The sequence below is a fragment of the Gallinula chloropus genome, assembly GCF_964237585.1.
Source record: "Gallinula chloropus genome assembly, chromosome: 22".
Lineage (NCBI taxonomy): Eukaryota > Metazoa > Chordata > Aves > Gruiformes > Rallidae > Gallinula > Gallinula chloropus.
In genome coordinates this window covers 6,435,713-6,463,098 of record NC_140107.1, presented here as the reverse complement: position 1 = coordinate 6,463,098, position 27,386 = coordinate 6,435,713, and the positions used below count along the sequence as shown (strand labels likewise).

General features: G+C 52.4%; 3 protein-coding genes across 3 annotated transcripts; 2 read left to right on the top strand and 1 right to left on the bottom strand.

The window, feature by feature from the left end:
• Positions 1-3,988: 3,988 nt before the first annotated feature.
• On the top strand, positions 3,989-9,512 carry TEKT2 (tektin 2). The gene is made up of 9 exons (XM_084274277.1): positions 3,989-4,153; positions 4,791-4,916; positions 5,515-5,720; positions 6,167-6,310; positions 6,818-6,932; positions 7,640-7,747; positions 8,158-8,301; positions 8,549-8,628; positions 9,213-9,512. Exons 1-9 carry the CDS (start codon positions 3,998-4,000, stop codon positions 9,424-9,426), a joined length of 1,293 nt encoding a protein of 430 aa, XP_084130403.1. The 5' UTR covers positions 3,989-3,997; the 3' UTR covers positions 9,427-9,512.
• Positions 9,513-10,285: 773 nt separating this feature from the next.
• Positions 10,286-14,744, top strand: ADPRS (ADP-ribosylserine hydrolase; the record flags this gene model as incomplete). The annotated part of the gene is made up of 6 exons (XM_084274259.1): positions 10,286-10,526; positions 11,702-11,798; positions 12,603-12,810; positions 12,926-13,110; positions 13,209-13,309; positions 13,911-14,744. The coding sequence occupies 6 exons, from the start codon at positions 10,286-10,288 to the stop codon at positions 14,201-14,203; spliced, it is 1,125 nt and encodes a 374-aa protein (XP_084130385.1). The 3' UTR covers positions 14,204-14,744.
• A 5,462-nt stretch (positions 14,745-20,206) lies between these two features.
• Positions 20,207-27,182, bottom strand: COL8A2 (collagen type VIII alpha 2 chain; the record flags this gene model as incomplete). Its single annotated transcript, XM_084274309.1, has 2 exons — positions 20,207-22,128; positions 27,017-27,182. The coding sequence occupies 2 exons, from the start codon at positions 27,180-27,182 to the stop codon at positions 20,207-20,209; spliced, it is 2,088 nt and encodes a 695-aa protein (XP_084130435.1).
• Positions 27,183-27,386: the final 204 nt, after the last annotated feature.

Here is a 27,386-nt window from a genome sequence, read left to right as displayed (position 1 = left end):
GTCCTCATGCTTTACTGTGCCCCTGCAGCTTTCCATACACTCCATTGCTGCTTCTCCCTACCCCTGTGCAGTGGCTGTAAGGACACGGAGAATGTTGTCCCGTGAATGTCAGGAGTAGAGCAGAGGTCTGATTAAGTGGGGACGTGGAGGTGAGGATTTAAACATCACAGATGATCCTTCAAGAACCAGTTTGCCAGCAGCTGAGGGTACCAATGTCTGCATACAAAATAGTGTGGTCTCTGGGCTATGGAGAGAGGTAGCAAAGTGGTATGAGGGGAGAAAAGATCCCTCCTCCTCTGATACCCAGGCAGTAGCAGAGGGAAGGCTGTTGTAGACCACACTGTGCAGAAGTAGGTGTGTGTGTCCTTAGATGCTAGTTCAGGCTTAAAGCTGCTAAAAAAGTGGATTTTTCAGATCGAAATAGACAAACTTTTCCAATATTTGATGCAGTTTTGAGATGCTGATGAGTTCCCCAGCTGGGAACTCCAGTATCAGTGCTGGCTCTGAAAGGGGTTCCCTCTCTGACCTCGGGTATAAACGGTTCTGCCTCGTTCTTCACCCTGTCTTGAAAGTCTTTCTGACGATTCACATCGCCTTATGAGAGCTCTTAAGTGTTTCTGAGGATGAACCACATCGTGGAAGTGCTAAATTCTTAATACAAACCTCTGCATCTTGCGAGTTTGCATCTTCAATGGACACGGATCTGTTTGAGGTCCATCTCTGATGTGAGCCTGTGCTCTTCCCTTACACCTCACGGCAGCTCTGCCTGAGGCAGGCCATCAGGATCACTCCCACGACTTTTACCTGTTTTCTCTTAAGATAATCTGTTTCAAAACTGTCAGAGGGCAAGTTGGTTTAAATGGAAGCTGAGGGGTTTTTTCATTGCCGAGAACACTCTCGGTCTTTCAAACACATTTGGCAGTTGGGAAATTAATACCTACTGTAATATTATCTAGCAACACAGAAAACTATGACTGATATGTTAAGTTTAGGGCTATGCTAGCCCACAAATCCTAGGTCCACAACCCATTTAAGTACAGGTGTGCAAAAATTAGCTACTAAAATAGTTGCTAATAAACTTAGGCTTGCAAATCTCTTTAGTATATTCAAACCCAGTTTCACTGATAGAAAATCCGTGTCTTGCTGGTTAGTGTTCACTCAGACATAATAGCACAGTAATACCCACTGGAGCAATGCTAAATTTAAAGAACCTTTTGAAGTTTTTTTGAACCTGATGGTGTGCCAGCGAGGTGGAAACTTGAGTAGCGCTCTTTAACTGGTGAGGAAAACTGAATGCCAAAAAAACCTCAGCGCGAGGAAGACTCTAGAGATGAAGGTTGAATTCTGGCGCCGTTGCAGTGGAGAACGGCTTCTTTTGGGTACACGGTTTTGCACATTGCTTTCCTACTGTAGTTTTCTTTGGACTCTGTTTCTGTTCTTCAGCAAAATGTGCTCATTTCTGCAGTTTTCAGTGTTGACTTTAGGCTCGAGACAATGTTGTTTTCCTGCAGAAAACCTGCTTCTAGAAAGTTGCGGTCTGTGTCGGTTTCGCAGAGGGTTTCTAAACGCGAGCCTCAGCACCGCCATAGAGTTGGCAGAATGAGTTTTTGGTCTGAAATGTTGATTTCACAGGCTTCTTGTCCAGCCCCTACTGCCGTGACCAGTGACACCAGTGTATGGATCGGTGCTTTGCACGTTAGGTGACACACTTTGGGTTCACAGGGTACAGATTCTCCAGTCTTACGTTCTTGTTTCTTCCCTTGGCATATGCAGTTAAGCTTTTCCAGGTAGCCTGTCAATGGATTAACAGCTGGTTGCTTATTGTGGGGAAAAACTAGGTTGTTTACGTGGCCTTGGAGGCATGTCATGAGAGATAAGAACACTCTTATCAGCAGGCATTACTGTAAAGCTTTCCCGGTAACTGGTAGCATTCAGTTATGAGCCAACGTGGGTATTAAAGTGTCTTACGGAGAAGGTGGCTCAGGTGGCATAGTGTGTGCCATAAACATTGCTAGTGATCAAGCTGTATTTGTTTAGGAGACTGCTGGAAGCAATGTCACGCATATAAATTTTGCTTATTTAATACCATATGTTTAAATTTGAAATACAAAAATGAAAATAATTGTGCTGTTTGGGATTCCTTTTCAGAATAAAATTCTAATAAACCAGTCCGGTGGATTGAGATTCCCTTTTTACCTGTATGTCTTGCTCTCATATGCTGGTAACTGCTCCCCTGGCGTTTTGGTGTTACTGTTGCTTAAGCAGGAACCTTGAGTGTGTCCCCACCGCGAAGGAACCGGGGCTCTCCAAAGCTAAAGGGAATCGTTTCAAGAATAAAGTAGAGCTGTGACTTGAGACGTTGCACAAATAGATTGTAGACGGATGGCAAACAAACTGGTAAAAGCCTTTATTTTTACTTAACCATCTTGACCATGTGTGCCTATTTGTATTGCGGATGTGGGCTGCAACCGTGTGGGGTGGGAGGGAATCCCTGTGTCGGTGTGTTTTGAGATGTACTTGCTAAGCAGAAGCGGTGTCCTCTGCCCGTTCTCCCTTTCCAGACAAATTGTTCTTGCCAAAATTTTCTACCTGTTGCAAGAGTTGCTTTCTTTCCAGCACAGTAAAATGTCAACTTCTTTCACTGTTCCTTCCCTCTCGTAGGCATCTGTAACCTCTGTACGACTGTGTATAGTACACACAACAGTCATCAGATCTCTGCTGGCTTTAGATACCATCAAGTTGGGTGTATTGTAAACGAACCGTATTCATTTGAAAAATAAATTTTTTTTGAAATGCATGTGTGATACTTAATTATTATTATTATTATCCTCATTTTAATTTCTTCCCCAAGCCCCAGCAGCAGGAGAGGCTGGAGATGGAGGTGGTGGTGTGAGCTGGAGCAGACTCCGGGCAGTGCTGCCAGACACAGGTTTTACTTCCAGCCTTTCCCTTTGGTTTGATTTGGCCGGGATGGGCGGTTTAACCGCTCCTGCTGCCCGCGGAAGCGGAGCTGTGCCGGCAGCACCTCGGTCTCCGAGCTGGGGTGAGGCCGGGTCAGGGTCACACCTGGCTGTGCTGCGGGTCTCTGCTCGGCATTCGCCCCGGGACCCTCCGGCCTGCCCGGCCCGGGGCGTGGCTGGCCCTTTCCTTGGGTGTCCCTGATGGCGAAGACCGCAGCTACGGCGCGTCCGATCGCCGCAGGACACGCGGGCCCGGCCGCAGCACCGGCACCCGCTCACCGGCCGTACCGGGACCCCAGCGAGGCGGGGCGGCCGTTGGCCCCACCCCGCTCCGTGAGGCGCCGCCTACCAACGGCCCTGCGCGTGGCTGGCAACCGGCCCGGCGGCGGGAGTGGCCCTGAGGCCGGGCCTGAAGGGTGAGGTGAGCGGGGCCGGGCCTGGTCCTGAGGAGTGAGGGGAGCGGGACAGGGTCTGGCGGCAAGGGCCGGCCCGGAGGGAGCGGGGCCAGGTTTGGGATGATCCCTGAGGGAACAGCAAGGCCCTGGCATGGTGGGGCTTGGGCAGCTTGTGCCCAGCATGGGTGAGGGCCCCTGAGCCCCTTCCCTGTGCCCTCTGCTCTGTCCTGCCACTCTTTGTGTCTTCTCACCCCTGGCTCTGCAGCCCCAAGTCCTGCCTGCAAGGCTTCCTTCCCTTCAGGGGCTCCCCAGCTTCTCTTGCCCAGCCGTCCTTGGTGTAAGTAAGCTCTGTCCCAGCTACCTGTGCCTGAGAGGACTGGGGAACAGGCACGGGGTATATCGGAGTTAAGGAAGCTCTGTGCCCCCAAAATCCACCTGAGTGTGTTTAGTGGGACCCACAGTCTCCTTGGGAGCTGCTCTGATCCTTGTGCTTCCCTGGTTGTGTGGATGTGTACCAGGCTACAGCTTGCTGCTGGTTTCCTCATTAAGAGCCTTCCAGTCTGAGTCCATCTCCATTTCTGGTGTATTTCCATGAATAAACACCAAAACCTTCCGCTTGCTTTTAAACACCTGTTTAGTGAGATGGCCACGCTGAGTGAAAAGCCAGGACAGCGGTTCACCTTACCAGACTGGCACACCAACTCCCATCTCATCTCCGCGGATGCTGAACGCCAGCGTTCCACTTCCCATCGGGTCCGGCAGGAAGCCCGAGCTCTCCGCAATGAAACCAGCAACAAGGTGGGCTGTTCTGGCAGCTTAACTGCAATTTAAAAATACAAAGCTACTTTCACTGTGGTTTAGGGCTTGGGGGTTTTTTTTCAGTTCAAAGAATGAATTACTCAAGTGCTGGACTTAAGGTAGTTAACTTCATTGCATTGGCAAACCCAATCCAGTCACGCAGCACTGGGCTGTTAACTCACCCTAAGAACTTAAACTCATGTAGCCAAAGTGCAGTTGTGTTCTTCACACTGTGTACATTTTGACTGGCTTTTAAAAAGAATGTAGAAGTTCATGACTCTCCCTGGCAGCTTGGCTCCCAGGTTGTTAGAACAGCAGGCTGAGGAATATGGAGAGTGTCTAGGTAGAGGTAGTGTCCTACCTCTACAGAATCTGCTAAGTATGTACATTTACTTCCTGTAAACCCACATGTGATGATGCATGTGTACTGTCACAAAATCTCTGGGCATGATTCTCATGTCCTTTGCAACTTGTTTTGTTTTCTGTGCTCCCCATGTGAGCAGGTGATCGTTAGACCAAACAGCAACATGTTGTACTCCTGCAAGGGGTCAGTCAACCCTGAAAACAGGGAGAAGCTTCAGCAAGACTCACAACTGCAATTTAAAAAAGAATAATGGTGTTTCTCCTCTGATTCCAGACAAAATGGGATGAGCACGACAACCAAACCCGCCTGGCTGAACGTATCACCAGTGTGAACAGATGGAAAGAGATCCTGGACAAATGCCTCGCAGACATAGAGGCGGAAATCAATGCCTTAGCCAATGTATGTTGGGGAGACAGATGGCTGGAAATCAACTTACGCTCTCAACGTGGGATGTTAAATAATTGAGGCTTGTCTTCTGCAGTGGGCAAGCCCATATGGAGGTCAGGGAGTCTCATCACAGGTATTCTGAGATCTGTACCTGGTGAAGTGACTTTCTGGGAAGCCAGCTGCTATGCTCTTGGCTGAGCCAAGCCATGTGAGCATTGCATCCTCATGTTTGGGTTTTGGGGTGGGGTTTTTGGGGGGGGTTTATTAGCTCCGAAGGGTAAGGAGAAATATGTTAACACTATCATTCAAAAATGCTTGATTTTAAATAGAGAACAGCAGTGGGACATTCTTCTAATTCTAAACCCAGAGGCTGCTGCTCCTAGAGTCGTTAGCCCCCAGCAAGGCGTGATTTCCAATGTAGATAGCAGATGTAGAGGACTAGTGTGCTCAGCTCTTGCAACTTTCCTTCCAGCCTCACAAAAAGGTTTCAGAACTGCAAGGCCAGGCAGCACAAGGCCCTCTTAGCAAGGGTATCGGTGGGTCCCCCTTCCTTTCTTCCTCCTGACCCTGAAGGAGACCCCCCTCACACACAGCTGCCTTCTTTCTCCAGGTGAAGGAAGCAGCAGAACATGCCCTCCAGGCAAAGAACTTGGCTTTGGATGTTGCCATTGACTGCCTGACACTCCGTGAAAGCCGCCGTGCAGTGGATGTGGTGAGGGACCCTGTGGAGGAGGAGCTGCACAAGGAGGTGAAGGTCATAGAGAAAGCCAAGAAAGAACTGCAGCAGAGAGTGAATGAAGCCTTTGAACAGCTCTGGTGAGGCAAATGACATAGCTTTTGATCAAACTCTGCCCTCCTTGCTTGGTCCCAGCAGTTTAATGTGCCTGTGCCAATGCTGAGGGGAGCCAGGCGTGGTTTCCCTGGGGCAGTGCTGCTCAGAGGAGCCCATGACAATTACTGCCCAGGACTGTGGAGTTTGGGGTGCTTGTAGAGGAGGGTGTGCCAAGGGAGACCTCATAAGCATCCTCAGAAAACGTTGTCCCAGGCAGATACCTTTGTGCCACCTGCCTCGGTTCATGAAGCAAAGTCCTGGAGGTGTTAAAGCTCACAGACCCTAATCCCTCGTGGGTCCCCTGCTGCAGGAGGAGGGGCAGCTCATCATTCACTGTAAAAAGATGAGTGAGGTGGTGCTGAAAGCTTGAGGAATTGTGAGCTACCTCTCCCCACGTGCTTGTTGCTGACTCCAGCCCTGCTTTCTGCAGCCTCTTACGGGAAGCTCGCCAGCTGTTGAACTGTGACCACAGGCACAAGATGGAAGCACTGGAAATAGATAACGCGTGTCTGTCCCTCAACGTGAACTGTCCCAACATCTCCTTCAAGGTCAACCCGACACGAGTCCCAGATGGGTAAGGAATGGGCCTGCCCTTGTGTGGTCAGGTCCTGGGAAGCTTTTTCCTTCTCTGCTCTATCCTGGCTTGATGGGTGGAGCTACAGAGTTCACAACGGGAGCTGGTTACTGAGATTAGTTGTGGCTCTTGAACTGTGAAGCCGCAGACTTTTGGGAGTTATCTAAACTGTCATCACAAGACCAGAGCAGTGAGCTGTCCTGCCTCCCTCGTGTGGTATCAGCCTTTGGCACAGCTTGTCACGGAGCTGCTGCACATTTTCACTGCTTGGCATTTCATAGCAGGATTTGGATGTGTCCCCAGTTTGAGCAGATGTTGGGCTCGATGCAGGAGCCCTGGGGTAGCAGTCTCCAGCTGGTGCAGTCAGGAGATCAGACAGGATGCGACCTCCAGAATTCCTGAGTCACTTTGTCCTGCACAAAGCCTTCTTGGCCTGCAGCAGGTGGTTCCTTTTGAACTGTCTTGCAAATGCTCCATTTATTTTCATAACTGTTGATTTCTCTTCAGAACAACTGCGCTGGATGAGTGGGAACAGAGTAACCAACACAACAAGGAGCACGCTGAGGCGGAAATGAAATCTGCAGCTAAGCTCCGAGAAGCAACACTACTTACCATTGCTCAGGTGAGCTAGTCCCTGGGTGGTTGGGGGCACTTTATTAATGTTTATAAATATCTGAAGTATGGGATGCAGGGGGAAATGGGCAGCCCCTTTTCAGTGGTCTGTGGAGACCAGACAAGGGGCAATGGCTGCTGCACCAACATGCAGAAGAACTTTTACACAGTGAGGGTGAGGGAGCCCTGGGACAGGCTGCCCAGGGGGTGTAGAGTCTCCTCCTCTGAAGGTATTCCAGACCTATCTGGACACCGACCTGTGCAATATGAGCTGGGGAACTGCTTTGTCAGGGGGGTTGGACCCGATGATCTCTCGAGGTCCCTTCCAACCCCTGTGATTCTATGGTACAGAAGTTCTGGATCCGGTGTGGGAGAAGGGGCTGCCATGTGCTGTGGCCAGAGCAAGGGAGTCTTTGAGAAGACTGCATTGGCCAGTGGGCTTCTCTGCACAGCTGCCCTCTGGTTTACAAGGGTAGCTCAGTTGTGCTGTGCTGTTTGCAGCAGTCAGGGACACGTACCTGCCCATCCCTCCTTGCCTTTTGGTTTCAGGGGGGGTGTGACCTGTGCATGCACAGCAGCTGCCAGAACCCAGCTGGTTTTACTCGTAACCTTGTCCCAGCCACACAGGAGGCCATCTCCAGGGACAGTTGTACTGGTGACTGCTGGGAGGGAGATACGTTCTAGATGTGTTGTGACTGGAGCTTGTTCTCTCTTCAGACAAACAACGAGCTGGAGGCTCAGCGTGTAGCTACGGAGTTCGCTTTCCGCAAGAGGATAAGAGACCTGGAAAGAGCCTATGATGAGCTGAAATGGCAGGAGGAGAATGTAAATGTTGCTTCTTTGGTTATCAGCCACACCTTGGGTGGGAATTGAATCCAAAAGGCTGTTTGTTATGTACAAAGCTACTCAGCCTGAGCATGGTTTCCACATGTGAGCCATTAAGTGGCACGTGTATGATCCTTGCAAACTCCTTCTGCCACCACAGTTGCTGCTCTGGCATTTCCCAGCAGCAGTGCCAGATTTTGGCCTCTTTATTTCACCCCTGGTCTTGACTGCTGTGGCCATAAAACAGAGTCAGTGCTGTGCCTGGCTCAGCAGAGGGGTTCAGCACTCAGAAGCCCACCAGCCCTTGTTTAAAATCCATTCTCAGCACAGTAAAAGCCCAGGATGTGTGGGGGCTGGTTCCCAGGCTTTATCCCATGCCTGTCCCTCATGATACCTGTCTTTATCCTTAGACCTTGGAGGAAATTGCTGAGATGGAGAAGGACATCCGACGCTTGGAGGAAGATCTTCGGAGGAAAACACAGAACCTGCAAGTGGCACACACCCGCCTGGAGACCCGCACGTACCGGCCCGGCCGGGAGCTCTGTCGGGATCAGGTACCAGCCTCACCTGGCGCACTCCCTGCCAGGAGGGACAAGAGAGCTGGCTGTGATGGGGGCTTGCTGGGCTCCAAAAAACGTGGGTGCGCTTTGTGGGGGGGAACTACAGAGGGCTGAACAATGGATCCTACAGCCAGAGTGCGGAAATAAGCAGCATAGAAGGGGAACAAGAGATCCATAGCCTTTGTAAAGCAGCTTTTCATCCCCGTTGACCACTGTGCCCTTCTCCCTGCCCGCTTTGCAGGTCCAGTACGGGCTCACAGATGAGGTCCACCAGCTGGAGGCAACCATCCGTGTGCTCGAACAGAAGCTAACAGAGTCACAGTGAGTCTCCAGCTCTCTGAGGCAGGGCAGCAGCATGGCATAGCCCACATGAGGGACGTGGTGACATGCTGGCCTGGAGCTGGGATGCGTCCAGGAGCTGCCTTTTGGAGCTTGTTTCTGCTGGGATTGGGAGCAGAAACAAGTGTCTGGGCTTGGTGGGAAGCTGCGCAGGGCAGTGAGGCACAGCCAAGGCACGAGAGCTGTTTTGGTGGGAGGGTGAATGGGGTTCCCACTGTCCCTGCTTGAAACTGGCTTCAACCAGGCACAGCCAGTTCGAAAACAGGGGGTGAAAAATAAAGCTGGGTGAAAAGGAATTAACGGAAGTGCTGCTCTGGGCTGGCGTGGGCTGCCAGGGAGCACATCTCTGCGCTGCACTCCAGGATCAGCATGTGGGCTCATGACTCAGAGCCCCAGTGCTGCCGCTGTGCACCAGGAAATCCCTGATGCATTCATTCCTCATGCAGAGGCACCGGCTGCACCGATATTTCTGCTGCCAGAAAGTGGGAAGTTGGGTGTTTCCTGTCCAACTTGGGAAGTGAACACAGTGCTTGAACCCAATTCCTCTCACTTCTGCTCCTTCCCAGGGATGCCTTGGATGCCCTTTACAGACAGCTTCACCGCATTCAGACAGATATTGCTTACAAAGCTGTTTCCCTGGGCCTGGACAACAAGTGCATGGATACCCGGAGAAAACTCATGGTCTCTACGGACAAATTTACACCAGAGGTCGATGCTTTCAACCAGACCGTGACCCATGAGCTCTCCCCACAGAGGAAAGGGCAGCTGGAGTTGGCTTAGTGCACCGGGGAGTGTTGTGCAACGAGCTGCACCACGGAAAAAGCTACCAGTGACTCAGTTCCGCAGCGAGGAGAGCAGACATCTGTGTCACGTTAGGATAATGTAATTCTCCTCCCTCCTAGTTTGTTATATAAATGTCTGTCCCCTTCTACGATGTTTATGGCCTCTTGCACTCCAAGGAGCGTTACAGACAATAAAGAGTCTGTCCCCAAAAAAGCGGGTGGCATCTGAGAGCATTGGGAAGCATTTTGCGGTGATTGAATCCATCTGGAGAGTGGGGGGGTGTGTGAAGTCCTTTAAACCATGAGGCAGTGCTCTGAAAAGGCACCATGGTATGGTACCCTGCTCTGTTGGGCTCTCTGACTCAAATCTCCGTGCTTTTAATGATCAGAAGTTGGGGGGTTTCCCCTTGCCACAGTGACAGAAATGAGAGCAGGACCTTGTTCTTCTTTTACCCTGTCCTTCTCCTTCTTTTACCCCACGGCTTGTTGGCATCGACTCGCCTTCCCATGGGAATCTGAGGGGGTTTATTGGGTGTTTTCCTCACAAAACCCCATTATTCCCTGCATGGTGCCATCAAAACACGGCCACGTTTGCTTCCCCAGGGTGAGAGATGATGCTGTTTAAAAAGGAAGCTTGATTTTTGGCTCCTGTTTGTCGGAATAAGTTTATTTGGGGTGGTTTTTAGTGAGAAAACGAGGGGGGGGAAACACAAAACCCCTTTAATTTCCTTCAAGAAATAAGGATCTTAAAACTGAGGCGTGAAGAGCTGCTGCGGCCTCCGCTCTCCTCCGGGCCGCCGGGGGGCGCGGATAGGGTGCCTGGAGGAGAACGGAGGCGGCGACGGCGGCGGGAGAAGATGGCGGCGGCGGCGGGTTCAGGCTCAGGCGCAGGGCGGGTTGCGACGCGTCCTCGGCCGGGACCTTCCCGGTTTCGGGGCTGTTTAACCGGCGCGTTGTTAGGTGATTGTTTAGGGGCTTTTTTCGAAGGTAGGAGCGTCGTGAAGCTACCGGATTTACTGCGTTTTCTCCGAGGCCTGGAACCGGCTGTATTATCCGGGCAGCCAGACGAGGGGGAACCGGCTGGCAGCGCCCGTAGAGGTGGGCGACAAACACCACGGGGACGGGGTGTGTTGGGTCTGAAGCCAAACACGCTTGGGAGTGGGGTTTTGCGGTCTCCTCCGTCCTCTCACCCAACCACCCCCCTCTTTCCCCGGCCCCCTGCCCCGCCAGTCAGGTCCTTCGCCTCAGAGGAGGCCGCTTCACCTTGTGTGTGTCCCTGTGATGCGGAGCTTGCCCCCCCCCCCCCCCCGCTTCCCCCCGCCCCGGGGTGAGGATGAACTTGCTGAAGTGCTGAATCCCGGTTCTGCCACCCCCAGGGTAGTTCATGGTTATTTCTAGGGAGGGAGGTGTGGGTTGCTGTGCTCAGCCATTGCTGCCCGTGCTGGGGTGAAGCTGGGAAATGGGGTGTCAGCAAGGAAACTGTGTACCAGAAATTAGTAAGGAGCAAAGATTACCTGAAATAATGTCTACAGTTACCTGAGAGAAGGGTGTAGAGAGGTGGGGGTTGGTCTCTTCACCCAAGTGACAGGTGATGGGACGAGGGGAATGGGCTCAAGCTGTGCCAGGGCAGGGTCAGATCAGACATTAGGGAAAAGTTCTTCCCCAAAAGGGTTATCAGGCACTGGAACAGGCTGCCCAGGGAGGGGGCTGAGTCAACATCCCCAGATGTGTTTAAAAGTAGATGAGGTACTTAGAGATGCGGGTTAGCATAGGACAGGAATGGTTGGACTCAATGATCTTAAAGGTCTTTTCCAACCTGGTGATTCTGTGAAAAGCCCCAGGGTGGTTATTTAACTCTTAGCAAGTGCTGATGGGTTTGTATTGCGGTTCTGAGCTGTGCAGCAAGCCCTATAGACCCTTACACTAGGGTCTTAAAGACACTTATTTTGCTGCAGTCTTGTCCAGAAAAGCAGGTGTGGCTTCTCTTCACTGCTTGTCACCATACCCTGTAAGAAGGAGACTTACATTGCCTGTTGATTAATGCCTCTGGCTAGCAGACATTTTGTCTTGGCTTTTACTAACCCTGAAACACCTGTCTCATTCTTGCTGTGCGTGCATCTCTCCTGTGCTGCGTCATCCAATGACCATGACGAGCTCAGAGTGCTGGGCAACATTTTCATTCTAGCTACACAGATAATTAAGCCTTGAAGTGCTGACAGTGGAGGAAAGTCCATCCCTGGATGGTCACGTTACTTTTTGGCCTTCTGTTTTAGAAACACTTTCGTACACGGACGACACGGCCATGAGCAGGTCGGTGGTGCAGTCCCTGCTAGCCAAGCGAGAGTTTGATGAAGTCGACATGGCCAAGAGGTAAGGGCTGCAGCCAGCAGCAGAGGCCAGGGTGTTGGCATTTACTGCTGAAAGCCATCACTGTAGTTTTCTGTTAAAGGGGACAGGGGCGAAGGCAAAGCCATTGGTAGATTTTGGGGGTGGAATTTAGAAAAGCGATGGCCAATCCTGTCATTTCTTGTGTGCTGTGCACTGGCCTGGAGCATGCAGGAGTGTTAGCTGTAGGCTGCGTTCAGTCTGCTCCAAAGGGCAGCAGGATGGGATGTGCTGCATTGCACATTGTATTCACCTCTGTGGAAGATAACAGTTAGAAATCTCAGAGGCATTTCCCTTTGTGTTTATTTGTTGCTATTTATGTGTGTACTTCCCTTGACTTAGTGAATATTAGTGAGGTCAGCTTCGGGTTTTTTACTATCCGTTTCCCTTTTGAATCCACAGTCCTGGTAGCATTTGGTTCCACTTAAGGACAAACACTCATTTGTTTAGAAAGCTCTTCCACTGAACTTGAACAAAAGACTTTCTTTGTGGTTGTGACCCATGGAAGCGTTTCCAGTTTGCTTCTATTTCAGGGTGAGGTTGAGTGGGAAACAACGGGTTGTGAAAGGTGGTGTTTATACTCCCTTTCCTCCTTTCACACCAGTTTTTGGGAGCTGGATTCTTTCCCTGCAGGACTGAATCACTGGAACTCTGTCACTGAATTACCCAAGTGTTACTAATTGGCTTCAGCAAGTGGCTTTGTCCAACCTCTTTCCAAACTCCCAGTAACAGCCCAAATACCCCACTTGGTTTATTTTCTCACCTGCATGACTCTCTTGCCCATGCCAGGTTTGCTGAGGAGTACAAGAAGGAGCCCAACCGAGGTTATGGGATGGCTGTTGTCAATGTCTTCAAGAAGCTCCTGAGCCCCAAGTGCAACGATGTGTTTGAACCTGCCAGAGCCCAGTTTAATGGGAAAGGCTCCTACGGCAACGGCGGTGCCATGAGGGTGGCAGGCATTCCCCTTGTGTATTCTGATGTCCAGGATGTTAAGAAGGTACCACTCTGTTCTGGGCTCCTTTGGGCACCTCAGCTCTGGGACTCGCTGCTGTCAGGTGAGTCTTGCTGGGAGCTCCCTGTCAGGTTTGTTAACCTTGTCTTTCCATTTCCAGTTTGCGAAGCTGAGTGCTGAGCTAACCCATGCCAATTCCCTGGGCTACAACGGGGCCATCCTGCAGGCCCTGGCCGTGCATCTTGCCCTGCAAGGAGAACTCAGCAAGGAGACCTTCCTGGAGCAGCTCATTAGCCACATGGAAGATGTAGAAGCAGATGATAAATCTCTTACTGACGCCCGAGCGTAAGTAGCTGTGAGGAATGCTAACTGCCCTGTACAGTGTGTCCTGGCTCTTTGCATTTTGTCTTTTCCATTGTATTTATTTTTTCCCCCAACCCCAGGCTGGGATTTGAAGATTTACCATTTTCAAGGCGTCTGAAGAAAATAAAAGAATTTTTGGAGCTTAGCAGTGTTCCCAAAGCAGATGTATTGTTTGAATTGGGTAAGTACCTTTATAACTGCGAGTATTAGGAAGGAGCTGGAAGCAGGACTAGCTCAGGAAGTCCAGCTGATGTGTCCTCCCCAACATTGCCATGTCAGCCTCTGCTGCCTTCTTTTTATATATTTATATTTATATATAAAAAGCACTTACCATCATGTTGATAAACAGGCACAGAATGTGATGAAAAAGCTGTGTGTGCTCACTAGCCAGGGATTCTCCAAGTCTTGACTCTGCAACTCTGCTCTGTATTGGTGGGGAAAAGAAATCCTGCTAAGAAAAACTTCCCATGAATAACATTTCTTAATATTCTGAGATCTCTTGTCTTAATTGCTGGCACGTTGGGTGGGAACAGGCAGATGGGCATTGCCAAACTGTACTGGTGTAGCAGGGAGTTGGTCTCCAGGATGCCAGTGGTACTGAGGAACTCTGGGGAGCTTTCTCTTTCTGAGATATAAACTTGCTTTTGTGCTTTTCCATGATAAATTACTGGTATTGAAGGTAACTGGTGATGGGAAGTTGTAGTGAGAAGGGAAAGGGTACTTCTGCAGGAAGGAAGACCCAAGTGTTGTGCAGCACTGAGGATGACTGGTTTTGTTAACAGGCAATGGCATTGCTGCTCTGCGGTCTGTCCCCACGGCAATTTACTCCTTCCTGCGCTGTATGGAAGCTGACCCAGACATTCCTGACCACTACAGCAACCTGCAGAGGACCATCATCTACTGTATCTCTCTGGGTGGAGACACAGACACCATTGCTACCATGGCAGGAGCCATTGCAGGGGCTTACTATGGGGAGGAGCAGATACCCCCGAGCTGGGAGCAGAGCTGTGAAGCTTTTCAAGAGACACAGAAGCTGGCAAACAGCTTGTATGAACTGTACTGCCAGCGGCTCTGAGCACCGAGGGGAGCGTGTTTTCCAAAGGCCAAGCGGGTGGTCACCGCCGCCTTCCCAGTCAGGAATCAGGCGGTTGGAGCCGTGCCATCTGCAGACGCCAGCGAGCCTCGAGATCCCTGCTGCTGTGAGGGGAGAGCTGGAGGCACCAGATGGTTGGGAAGAGAGGGGACATACCCTTCAGTTACAGATCCACTGGGAAGTGGAGATCCCTTCTTCAAGTGCGTGGGAGCATCGTGTTTTTCATAAAGATGTCTGCTGCTTGCTTTGTCCCACCCGTGGGCCCTTAGGTCGTCGTGTCACTACAGGGTGTCTGAACCCACTGACTCTCTCGCTGTTTCCCTCTGCTCCTGTATGCCGTGGCCCTTGTGTAGTTGTTGGTGACCTGACCTGCAGTGGTTTGGTATGCTCCACACCCCTCTCGACCCACTGATACTCAGAGGACAGCTACAAGCTGTAGGTGGGAGTCAGCAGACACACCCATCCTTGGGGGAGGTCGTGTGCTGTGGGGTGCATGGTAGACCTCCTGGGAAGGGTCCCTCCCTTAAAGGCAGAATAAAAAGTGCCAGGGCTTGGAGAATGGGGGTCTCTCTGCCTTGCTAGTGGCATTGTGAGAAATGCCTTTGGTGAGTGCAGACAGAACCCCAAGCTGGCTTGTAGTCGCTGCTGGAAGAGAGAGTAACAGACCACTGTTGCTTTGGGGTCCTTTGCTCTGCGATCCACCTGGCAATGTCCCATCCTGTCACATTCTATGTCCCTTACATAGCTGGCTTTCACATTGCCACAGCTATTCTAGCTGTTTCTTTTGTTCCTAAGCCATGCATCCTGCCTTTTGAATCCTGCCCTAAATCCAGAGCACCCAGTAAGATTGATCTCTGGGTGGGGATGGTTGTGAAACCTGGTGTTACAGCAGGGGCTGAATTTCTGGTTCTGCTGTAGTCAGTGACAAATATTACATGAGCAGGATGCAGGAGCTATTAATTAGCTCGTTTAAACTTTGTAAGAATGATCAGAAAATAAAGGAAAAGTTAGATTAATTGGGGGAGAATTTATCAGGGTTTAAAAGAATTTGTGTGTTTGCAGCTGGTACTGGTGACCAGGAGTATTCTAGCAAAGCTGTGTTATTCCAGGTTTAGAACCTTTGCCTGGTGGAGCTGGTCAGCAAGGGAGGAACAGTTTGGGTATGGCACGTCTGAAAAGGGATACAAGCTTTTAATAATTGAAAACAGAGAGGGGTAAGCAGGCATATGGAAATGTTTCTGTCTGAATGTGACAGTGTCATTCTCTGTAATCTCTGGTATTTCTTGTGACACCGGGAAGTGACCGTTCTGCTCCAATGGTACCAGCACGTGGTCATCACGTGTGTCAGGCTGCCTGCACATGGGGAATCTGGCTGCGGTGGGCCCTTCCACTTTTCCCTGTACTCTCCTTCCTTCAAGTGCCAGTCTGCTGTGTGATGCTTTAATGGGTTTTCCTGGTCTAAATGAATATCTTGTCCTGAGACCGTGCGCGGTGTCGGTCTGTTGTGTTTTTATGTATCGTGCTGCAGGTCTGAGATGTGAAATGTGGGGTTCTTCACGTTGCTCTGCCAGAGGTGTGAACATATTCAAGGAATTATTTAAAAGAAGACCGTTTCCTTTTGAAGCAGCTTTATCATTTTAAATGTTTGGAACTCATGAAGAGCACTAAAGCTCCTGTTTAAAAAATGTAGCTCATTGTAGGCCAGAATTTAAATGTGCACAAAACCATTTAGCTCTGGCTATCTTGGAAAGAAATAAAACCACGTCGTTATCTTTGTTAATTAGCCACTGCTCCCATCTTTTCATTGAAGTTGTGAAATTGTGCTTCTGTACTACCCAACAAGAGGAGCTGTATGACCCCTGGGTGGTTTCTCCCCACCCCATACGTTGCTTTGAGACTCAACCTGAAGCCTCTTTGTTCCATGTCCATGAAATCTTTCTGTAGGCAGCAGAAGGGAAGTTTTTCCGTGCTGGTTAGAGGCATCTCACGTGTAGCCAAGACTCGTCCTTCTCCTGGGGGCAGTTTGAGCACTGGAAATCTGCTGTCAGAACCTCTTCCAGGTGGCCACACGTGGCTGTGAGTAGAACGGGGCAGCCAAGTTTGTAAAGCCCAGGAGTGGTGCTTCTCCTTATCAGCAGGGCGAGTCGGAAGCATCGATCAGGTGTGTTGTGAGGCAGATTGCTGGGGGCCCTTTGCCTGTGTCTGCAGCGAGGAGCAGTGCGGGGAAGGGGGGCGGCTGCTGGAGTCCAGCGTGCGATGATCCCACAGAGACCAGGGAGTGCCTTGGGTTCCCACCCCAACCTGCAGCAGGAGCATCACTTGTCAGCTTTTGCAAGAGTTGGCCTCCCTGGTAACCAGGCTTCTCTGTAAGTGCTTTACCTGTAGCAGCTAATGCCTCCTCTTTCAGATGAGAGATCAGGTGAGGAAAACATATTCCTCTCTATTCTTTTTTACTCTCAGTCTCTGAAAGTGATGTGCTTGCAGGTGATTCTCTGTTCCTTCTGTCGGCTCTGGACCGAGGAGCTTCCAGGGCTTGGGATGCTGAGGTTGGCTGTAGGTGAGGCCATGTAACGTAGCAAGAGAGGAGCATAACAGGAAAAAAAACACAGAAAAGAAAGGGAAACCCCAACACTTTGACTTAAATTCCTCAAAATGAATAATTGCCAGTCTGACAGCATCCAGATTTCATATCTTTTTTTTTTTTTTAATAAACTTCTGGAGACAGGAATCTTTTTCTTCATCACAAGAAAGAGGCTCTACCTTCTCAGGTAAGAATGGGAATTAGCAAGCGAGTCTTTTGGACTGTTGGGAAGAGGGGAGCTGGATTTGCCTGTTGCTAGCAGGACAGAGGCACAGTGGAGACCATCTTTGTACAATAAGTTTTATTGATGTTTCGTCAATACAATCAAGTACTGTAGTTTTAGTTCCGAAGAGAAGGCCAGTTTCTGATCACAAAAGAGTGCATTTTAAACCAACTTTTACTATGACAGTGCATGTAATAAGTATTTACAAAACTAAACACCTCTATATACTAGGTTAGAAATGAAGATACTAGAGGCAAATTTAAAAAAAATAGTAGGAATTTATATAAAAATGCACATTGTAATGCAGTTTTCATAATTAAAAATAGACATACTTCATCCAACCCAACCTTTTTATTTATTTATTGTGATTGAAACCAAAATCCCACACTCTCACACACACGACAGAAAATAATCCTTTCTGCTGGCGAATATCCACGTACTCCAGAAAACAAATTCTTCCTGACAGTGACCGGTTTAGTGAACAGCCTCCCTCATCCTGTGCATCGTTTCTTTTTCCCTAGCCTAACTCTATGTGCGTGTAATACCTTTTGCCTTTCAGTTGCTGTGTAAATGTAACAGGTTATATAGCTGTGGAAGGTTGATTATGGTTTAATGCTCTGCACGTGAAGGGAAAGTGAAATTGGGGAGCGGAATTCTCTACAGCGCCGAGCGAGTCGGTGCCTCGGCGGGGTTGCGGTGAGTGTTTGCGTCGTCGCCTCTTTGCCAGCTAGAATAAGAAGTTTCCAATAAAACAGAACACAAAGAGCGGGATATAGGTTAGAACACGGTATAAATTAAGTTGCTTTGCTGAGTAACAGGGTGAAGCTTCCACACTGGGGCAAGAGAAGCTCCTGGCCCCGCTGCACGGTGGGAGCCGGACCCCGCTGCTGGCTGGGACTTTGTGTGGCACCAGCTCGAGTTCATTGCTGTTCTCTGCAGGAAAGATGCTTCCATAAAGGAGGCCCGGGCCCTGTTCTAGCACCCTTCTCCCTCCCAAGCCTGGGCTTGAAGAAAACATCTGAGCTTCCACTTTCTAACTTCAGGGACTCTGGCTCCTGTTCCCAGTGGGAAATAACCCAGTGTGATCAAAGCCCACATTGCCCTGACACCCCCTGCTCCCAGGAGCTAGAGCTGATGGTGGGATCAGACACTGGGGCAGTCCCTCAGCTTGAGAAGGCTTCATCTTTACATGAAACTCGCAGCTTTATATGGAAAAAATCCCCAGGAGGGGAAAAGCCAGCCCTGGCTGGGTAGTAGCTGAGGCACTGGCCTTCCAACTGTAAATCCCCATTCCATGTTTCTTTGTTTCAGGGATAGGTGTGGTTTTTAAAAGGAAGCTCTGGGTGGCAAGAGGCAGAAACACAGGACAGAAGAACCAAGAAACGAAACAGAAATAGGAAAAGAAAAATAGTTCAAATATCTTGTACAGTCCATCTGGAGAACAATCCCGAGTCCCGTTCGTGCTACATTTCTTTGGCCATAGAGCAGGCTTTAGGAAGATGGAAGGGTGCTGGTTGCTCAGCTGGTGACCAAATTTGTTGCTGTTTTCTCAGGGCTGTGCCTTTGCCGAGGGACGTGCGGTGTCCTGCGTGTCGATTCAACTTCAGCAGCGTGCTCCTTGCCTGGCGGGAGAAGAATCACTTTCCTGTGAGCACAAGTGGCAGTGCCTACTCTACCGTGAGGAGATCTGCAAAGCAACAGGGCTGGCTTGCTCCCTTTAGCGAAGGACAGAGCAGCTAAGTGGTCAGTATCCGTGCATACCTTTCCCAGAACCTTGCAGCTCATACTCAGGTCGATAATGATTCAAGCATTAGTGAGACAAAAGTGGTAACGACAGACAAATGTGATTACTTTTTTTTTTTTTCTTCTTTTTTCTTTTTTTTCCTGTTTCTTTTAACCTAAGTCACAGACTGGCACCTGGACTGGTGCGTTTTTACAGGTACATATTGCACTAGACTTGTAAATAACAATGGTAAGTAGATAATAGCACCGTTGTAAAATGACTGAATGGAAAGTTAGAACGAACACTATTTTTTTTTTTTCTTAATTAATTAAAAGGTCCCCAGAGAAAAGGGGGGATACCAATGCAAAAAGTTTACACATCCCGAAATAGTGAGACAGTAAAAGCAAGTTGTCCGTTAAGTGGCACTTTGGAGAAAGCATAACTAAACCTTCTATCAAACCAGGCCAGAAGCACCGTGAGCCGGGCTTGCAGTGCCACCCTTGTGTTGTCAAAGAGCAAGATGCTCACGAGGCAGAGCAAATCTCTGGGCTGCAAAGAAGCAGAGAGGACAGAACTAGTCCTTGGTCTTGCCAGTAGGTGAGTTAACCCGAGAGAGGAGAGAGGATTGTTCATCGCAGGGGTCCCAGCTTCCCTCGGCAGCTTTGGGATAGATCGTCCATCATCCTCCCAGGTACCACTGCCTGGATGTTCTTACTCCTAAAGGTGCCAGGGGGGGAGGGTTAAAAATAATATTTACTTCTTTATAAGAAGGTGCTTATGCAAAGTGTTCCACTTCTTACGATTATAAATCCAACCACGCTGAATCCGGCGTGAATCAGAGAAACTGCCTCAAAGCACAGTCTGAACAAACTGGGCATCAGTGAGACTGGAATTCGGGCATCTGATGGCTTGGGAAGGAAATTTCCCAGCCCACCGTGGCTCTCTTGCTGCTGCACGGGTTTGTGTTAAGTGCCTGGGCCCCCTGTGCTGGTTAGCAAATGCACCCTCCGTAACAACAGCTGTATTCATGTAACTGGGACTCGAAATGGGAAACAAGGGTGCTTGGTTACAGACCAGAAGGGTCTGGTCTTCCAGGCGACTCTCTGGATCACGGAGCAGTTTACTGCAGAGCCGGATCCTTGCCATCCCAAGCGTGTTCCTGTGTTTGATGGACAGTCATTAGGGTAAACGTATCCCAAATATGCTTTGCTGAGGAAGTCACTCCCCTCCTTGCCTTCTCCCTCCCCGAAAAGAGCAAGATAGACGTCTCCTATCCGATTACCCTCTTGACTCGTGGATCAAACAGCACGAAGCAAGGTCCCATGACAACAGCTTGCATGTTCTTCCCAGTGATTTTTCTTTTTTGTATTAATTTTAAAAACCTCTTTTTTTATAAAAAAAAAAAAAAAAGACAGTTTATGGCTAAAGTGGGTGAAAAGGAAACAAGCCCAACAGCCGTTATGTGGGGCAGAGCAGGAACCCGGAGAAGGAGGAGTGGATGTATTCTGTGGAGTACAACCCGTTGGCCTGGTCCGAGGGCATTTGTACCCAGACTTGGTCGTTCTCCTTGAGTTCAAGCACGGCACTGCCCGAGGCCTGGTCCAGGTAGCCCTTTTTGTACTCGTCATAGGTGTAGGTGGCGGGCACGTTGTTCTTATAAAGTGCCACCCAAACGTTGGTCCCTTTGACATGCACGTGGTAGGCAAAGTAGTAGATGCCGGATACAGGGCAGGTGAAGATCCCGGTGACTGGGTTGTAACCGTTGTGCCCATTGTACAAAGTCCGGTCAAACTTGACCGGCATGCCGGATGCCGGGAAAGGGGAGGTGAGGATGGCAGTGAAGGCTGGTGCGATCCGGGCAGAGAGCTCTCCTCGGCCGTACTGTGGCTTCCCCGGCTTGCCGTTGCCCAGCACGGCCCCCTCCACGCCTCCATCCGGCAGGTGCAGCCCCGCGATGCCCGTCTCGTCAAACACCCCGGGTGCTCCAGGTGGCCCAGGTGGCCCTGGTGGGCCTGGTGGTCCATTCAGCCCTGGTGTTCCCGGCATTCCTGGGGGGCCGATGGGTCCAGCCATGCCAGGCTCACCGTTCTTCCCCTCACCCGGAACCCCAGGGAGCCCAGGCTCCCCTTTCAACCCTGGCAACCCCTGAGGCCCCATGGGACCTGCAGGTCCTTGCAAGCCTGGGATGCCAGAGGGGCCCCTCAGCCCTGGCTGCCCCGGGATCCCACCATCCCCTTTTGGCCCGGGGCCACCTGTTACTCCAGGCACCCCTGGGAGGCCAATAAACCCTGGTTCCCCTTTTGGGCCAGTTGGGCCAGGGGGTCCCTGTGACCCAGGCAGGCCCCTTTCTCCTGGCACTCCTGGCTTCCCTGCGAAGCCGTTGGGGCCCTGGTCACCGCGCATCCCCGGCATTCCCGGGGGCCCACTCGGACCCACATCCCCTTTGGAACCGGGCAGCCCGTGCTTGCCCGGCAGACCCATGGACCCTGGTGGGCCCGGTGGCCCAATAATGCCTGCAGGGCCTGGCTCCCCTGGCTCCCCATCAACACCAGGTTCCCCCTTATCGCCAATGGCTCCCTGCACCCCAGGCTGCCCACGGTCTCCTTTGAGGCCAGGCAAGCCTGGCTTCCCGTAGCCTGTTGGGCCTGGCAGACCAGGGAGGCCACGTATCCCAGGCTCTCCCTTCGGTCCCATGGGACCTTGTATCCCTGGCACCCCTGCAGCACCTGGGACACCAATCCCATCAATGCCAGGGGGGCCCCGGGGCCCCACGGGGCCAGGCTCCCCATTGACGCCAGGCCCGCCCGGAGGGCCCATGTCGCCCTTTTCCCCTGGTGCGCCTGGCAGGCCATCAAGGCCAGGTTTTCCAACGCCAACCGGCCCTGGGGGCCCCGCAGGGCCTGGAGGGCCCCCATTTCCCCGGGGCCCTGGTACCCCTGGCTTCCCCACTCCGTTTTCACCCTTCATCCCTCGCTCACCACGGGGACCTGGCTCTCCTTTTGGGCCAGGCTCACCCCGAAACCCGGGCAGGCCGGGGCCACCCTGGGGGCCTGGCTTCCCATTGACTGAGATGCCGGCTGGCCCCGGCAGCCCTGGAGGGCCAGGTAGTCCTCTTGGCCCTTGCTCTCCTCGTATGCCGGGCTCACCCTTGGCGCCGGGCATCCCTTTCATACCCGCCTTTCCAGGGAGTCCTGGGATGCCGGGTTTCCCAATGCCCGAGAACCCGGGGGGACCAGCAGGCCCAGGCTGGCCATGCATTCCTGGCTTCCCTGTGCCTGGCTTTCCCGGGTAGCCGGGGGGCCCTGGGGGTCCACGTGGGCCGGGCTTCCCTGGTGGTCCTGGCTCCCCTTTGAGATCCATCGGCAGCAGCGGTGGCATGTCTGTGGAGAGAAACATTGGGAGCTTTACTGGGGCCAGTGGTGGCTGGAAGAGCGTGCCTGGCACAGGGTGTTAAAGCCAGGGGCTTCAGTGCTGCCTGGGTCTGTACTTGCAAAAGCCCTTCTGTAGAAATGGTTTTATTTAAACGTGGTCACAGTGGCTCCTTGGGCCACCACATCAGCAGGACTGGCTTGAGGCAAGACCTCAGCCAGAGCTCAGGGTACTAATTAAAGCCTTACTCCATCCATCCCTTTCTCTACAGAGGGTGTCAACAAGACCAGCAATTGCCATTGGCGTTGTTTTGTGATGACCTCCTGTTGGGGGTCTTTAGGAGCTGGATTCAAACCTCTTGCTGCCTCACTTCCCAGTGGCCTTGAAAGCATCATAGGATTCAGCGGCTGCTGCCTGGGATCAGCTGAGAGGATGGTGACAAGAGCACCCCAAGACCAAGGATAATCCCTGCACCCCATCCCTCAAGTTAAGACCCTCGGGAGACCTTTAATCCTTTTGGATTAAAAAGAAAACTCTTGGATGTGTATTCAAGAGACTGAAGAGGTGATCCGTGTATGGGTTAAGACATGCCTGCAGTGCTCGCTGGCTCAGCTCCCGTGTCCAGCAAGGCAGAGAGAAAAACTCCCCAAAAAAGAGGCAAAAAAACCCGCTGAGGATGGAGGAAAAGCCAATAGCTGGGAGGGAAATGCAACCTCACTTCCATCCAAATGAGTCAGCCCAGCTGGGAATTGGCCGTGACCACTTGACGTTGAAAGAATTTATAGAGATCTTTTGCAAATGGATATAAGAAGGAAACTAATGAGCTGAGAGACTACAAAGCCAGGGAGAGCCAGATTACATGCCCACCGCAGCTCGGTACTTAAAGCGCAGACATGAGCATAAATAATTCCTTGAGGCCGGCCCAGGCGGGGTGTCGCTTCCGCGTGACCCCGGGAACGGCTGTGAGGGAATAAATCTGACAGACTTTTTTTTGGGAAGCTGGAAACGAAGGGAATATTTGGCAGATGCACAGACAAGGGCCTGTGATGAGAGAAACGTGAAGGGCAGAAGAGAGAGCCGTGACACCTTGGGCAAAATGAACAAAATCTGCCCCAATTTGAGCATTCCAGTCAGGAAGAGATCTGTACGGGCGAGTTCCTGGGATGGGAGCGGATCCCAGCAGGGATGAGAGCAGAACAGGAGGCTGCGTGCCCTGGCATGATGCTGAGGAGGAGGCAGGGGTGTCCCTGAGGTCTGCTCACCCAGCACCCAGCCCGGGCATCCAACGAACGGAGCTGGGCTTCGGGAGCACGGACACCCGCAGCGCTGGGACCTGCCAACATGGAGATTTTCCCAGTCAACGGGAAAAGATTAGGGGAGATTTGAGACACGTGAAAAGAATAACTGCAGAGTAGCTGTGGCAGCAGCAGGCACCAGTCCCGGTGCATCAGGGGCAGCTTTACCTTCCCTAAGCACACCAATTAGCTCTGGCCCTTTCCAAGCCCGGTGCCTGCTTGTTTTTCTTTTGGTAATGGAAACATTTTCAGAGCTTATCTACATATCAAAGCCTGGCCTGAATCCTGGGCTGTAATAGGAGGTCACTTGGCTGTGGAAATTAAGGAAATACTTGTCTGTCATGACATTGCCACTGGATTTCTGCAGACCTGCTTCTCACCCCAGAAAACGGTGTGGGAAAGACGGTGAAGGAGATGCGAAGCGTCACACTGAAGTAGATTTCTGGGGATTGAATTCTGGAAAAAATTTTCTCCAGAAAATTATTTCAATGTGTTTCCCCACCACCACCCTCCTTTCCCCCCCCCCCCCCCCCCCTTCTTGCAATGGTTTGAAAAGAATTAGTTTTCTAGGTCATTTTGCATGGAATCAGAAGGAGGATCTACAGCTGAGCCCATGAAGGAAGGAAAGAGCACACTCACACACACTCACACACACACACACACTCACACTCTCACACACACACTCTCACACAAGGCAGCGAAGAGAAACGCCAGGAGAGAGCTGCCAACTTGCAGGCGGCCAAAAAAGCAGACGGGAAAACCAAACCGGGGACGTTAGCGGAGAGAAACTGGGACATTGCAGCCCCACTGGTATCCAATTTCAAAAGAACCATGTCTTACCACAGACGCATGTCTCGGAGCTCTGCATTTCACAGCAGCAGCGTGGGGTTACGCGTTCCCCTCGACGCGCTGAACAAAGCTGCCATGAGAGCTAAGGCAGAGAGCCCGCTGGGGCAACGGGAAGGGGAAGGAGCAGGCACAGCCCCTGCCAGCTTTTTCCTGGGCACCACAAGAACTTTTCACCTCCTGAGGAGCAACGGACACATCCAGGCAGATCCCACAGCCCCTCTGGAGCTGCGTTCATGCTAGTAAGGATCCCCCCAACACACGCCTGGAGAAGGGCCTCAGCAGCACGGACTGGCTGGTGGAGGAATAATCCAGCAAGATGGGAAGTGGTTCCCGGCCACGAGCAGTCAGCAGTGAGTCTGGCAGCGCGGCCGGATGCCGCCGCAGGAAGGAGAGGTTGGCTGCTCCGTGGCAGGGCCTGGCTGAGCTCGTTCCAGCACTGCTGCCAAGCCCTGGCTCGTGAGAGCCGAGTTTCATGGGCTCATACAGACATTGTGTGGGACTGGTGTTTGCTGCATCTCTCATCCCATCGTCCATGGGCGCTGGAGAGGCTCAGCACCCAGCCTGGGCACTGCCTCTGCCTTATTGGTGCCTCAAGCTGCAGTGCTGCTGGCTTGGCTCCCTGCATGCACAGGGAAATGCTGGGCTGCCTGAGCACCAGCCAGCACCCAGAGCTGCTTTTACCTGGCTGGGAGCTGCACCCACATGGTTTGAACCAAGCCAGAATAAACCCCAGCTTTGCCACTGCCCTGCTCCAGTGCTTCGAGCATTTAGCAGCGTTTCCTGCCCAGAGCTGGGGGGTCTTATTTTTGGGTCAGAAAAGGTGTCTGGTGGAGGAAGCCAGCCTTGTCCCTCACTAGATGGCACCCGCAGGCTGATGTGAGCCCCCGCGGCCTGGCCTGCCCCCCGCCCCAGGCAGGGGTCCCATCCCTGGGGCCAGGCTGGGGGGCAGCACGGGGCGGGGGGCCCACACAGCTCCCCGCCGGCTCGGGGGTAACCCGCAGGGGCACGGCACGGCCCTGCGCCGTCGCGGCGAGTCAGCTGAGCTTCCCTGAGCAGGGCAGAAGGCCAGCAGGGATTTTCCTTGCCAAATCGGAGGTTAAGCAGAGATGGGAGCTCGGTGGGATCCGGGAGGCACCGGCTTCCCCAGTCGCCTCTCTGCAGCCCCGCTCAGGCTGCAGCTGCCCCCTGCCCGCATCTTCCCTGCCTGGGCTCTTTTTTCCCCGAGGGTTTTTGGAGTGTGGTGTCCAAGGGGACTCGTGTCCTCTGCCCTCTCTCAGCATCCCCTCTAACCTGTGCTCAAAGCTCACCCCTAAACTGCACCTTGCACACCCGCTCCTCTCTCCACAGCACTTAGCAGGCAGCGCTGCTGGGCGGCAGCACAAGCTGCTCCCATGCATAGGAGGAAGGGGGAAAAAAAGAAGGAAAAACAGCAGGGAGATACTTGAATCCAGTCCCACCAGCAGCTGAAATGTTCCTGCGCTACGCTGGAAGGTTTTGTCTCTGGCTGGGATTCAGGGAGCAGCTTTACAACAGCTGGGAAGGGGGCAGGGAGGGGGGGGGGGCTCGTCGCATGCTTCAGCTCCAGGTTTTGCTGTGTGTTTTCTGACATGTGTGCTGAGCTGAACTCCTGATAAGCCATTCAGCCCAGCAGTAAATCAGCCACCAGCAGCCGAGCCTTCTCCAGTTTCTCCTCCCAGAGCCAAGACTTGGGCTCCCTGGAGGGTCTGGGTCTGTGTGAACCTGCGGGAAGGGCTCCAGCGTCTCTTCCCTCTGACCAAGGGCCAAGCACCGACCCAGCAGGTCAGGGCACCTGAGCCCCAGCACTGCCCCATCCCACAGTGCTGCCAGCAGTGTCTGGCTCTGGGAAGAGTGCTGGAGAGGGACAGGGGTGTGGTACCAGGGAAAGGGATCCATCCATCCATCCATCCATCCATCCATCCATCCATCCATCATCCCCTCCTTGAGTTGGAAACAGTGCTGCTGCTGCTGCTGTGACCCTCAGAGTGGTGCTGGGGGCAGAGGGACACCCCGATGAGCCAAAAAGTGCCAGAGAAACTCCATCACCCTCCAGACTTGCTGTTTGGGCAGCCCCCAAGTTCCTGAGCAGTTCGTAAGGGCTGAGCAATTAACTAATAAGCACCTGGCCCCAGTGTGGGGCACTGAGGGACCCTCCTGTGCCTGCCAACCTGCACCCACAGCCAGGGCTGGCACGTGTCACTGGGCGGGGGGTGGTGGAACAAGCGTGTGGAGTTCCTGCTCTCCAGGGGAGGAAACATCTTTCCTGCTCTCCTCTTGCTGGGCTGGGTCTAGCTCCAGCCTCAGCTCTCTTCCCTTTCCCAGCTTGTGCAAAAAGCAGACAGGGAATGAAAAGCCTCATGAGGATGGGTTGGGTTTAACAGGAGAGAGGGTGAGCAGCAGGACTCCCAGAGCTGAGCCTCAGGGCAAACATGCAGGAAGGAAGGAGGAGAGCAAAGGATTCCTGGGTCCCCTTTGGGCATGAAGGACCAGTCTGAGCACCCAAGAGTGCCCACCCAGCCCAAGCAAAGGGTTTGCTTCTCTGCTGAACCTCTCCATGCCTGTCCTTGCCTTTCTGCAGTGGGTTAAGGAGACAAACGGGCCCCTTTGTGCTTGGATGAGATGCTCAGACAGGGCCACTGTGGGGCTCCCCTGGGGCACCGGCTGTGCCATCGGCAGCACCCCCAAAGCAGCCGCAGCCCCCGTGTCCTCCCACCTCCCTGCAGAGCATGTCCCTTACCCAGGTACTGCCCTTTGCCTTCGCGGAAGGGGGGTCCCAGGGGTCCCTTCACCATGGGCTGCATGTACTTCACTTGGGCGTAGCCGGCCGCGCCGCCTCCTGCCGCCGAGCGAAGGCTGACCACCATCACCACCACCACCAGCAGTGCCGCGGCGTCCGGCAGCATCCTGCTCCCCACTGCTCCTGTGGACAAAGCAACAGTGAGGGCGGGCACCCACGACCCCCATACCCACCCTCCGGCCCCCAAGGAAAAGCCGGGAACGCTCCTGGCAGCAGCAGGACCCCTCCCCATCCATCCGCCACTTTCTGGACCCTGAACAACGCGTTGCCCTTCCCCACACACACTAAGTACAGTTAATGAGCAATAACT

Coding starts and splice junctions, on each gene's coding strand:
- TEKT2 (XM_084274277.1), top strand. CDS start 3,998: ATGGCCACGCTGAGTGAAAAGCCAGGACAGCGGTTCACCTTACCAGAC. Junction 7,748..8,157: donor TGAAATGGCAGGAGGAGAAT/GTAAATGTTGCT, acceptor CTTTATCCTTAG/ACCTTGGAGGAAATTGCTGA. Junction 8,629..9,212: donor CAGAAGCTAACAGAGTCACA/GTGAGTCTCCAG, acceptor GCTCCTTCCCAG/GGATGCCTTGGATGCCCTTT.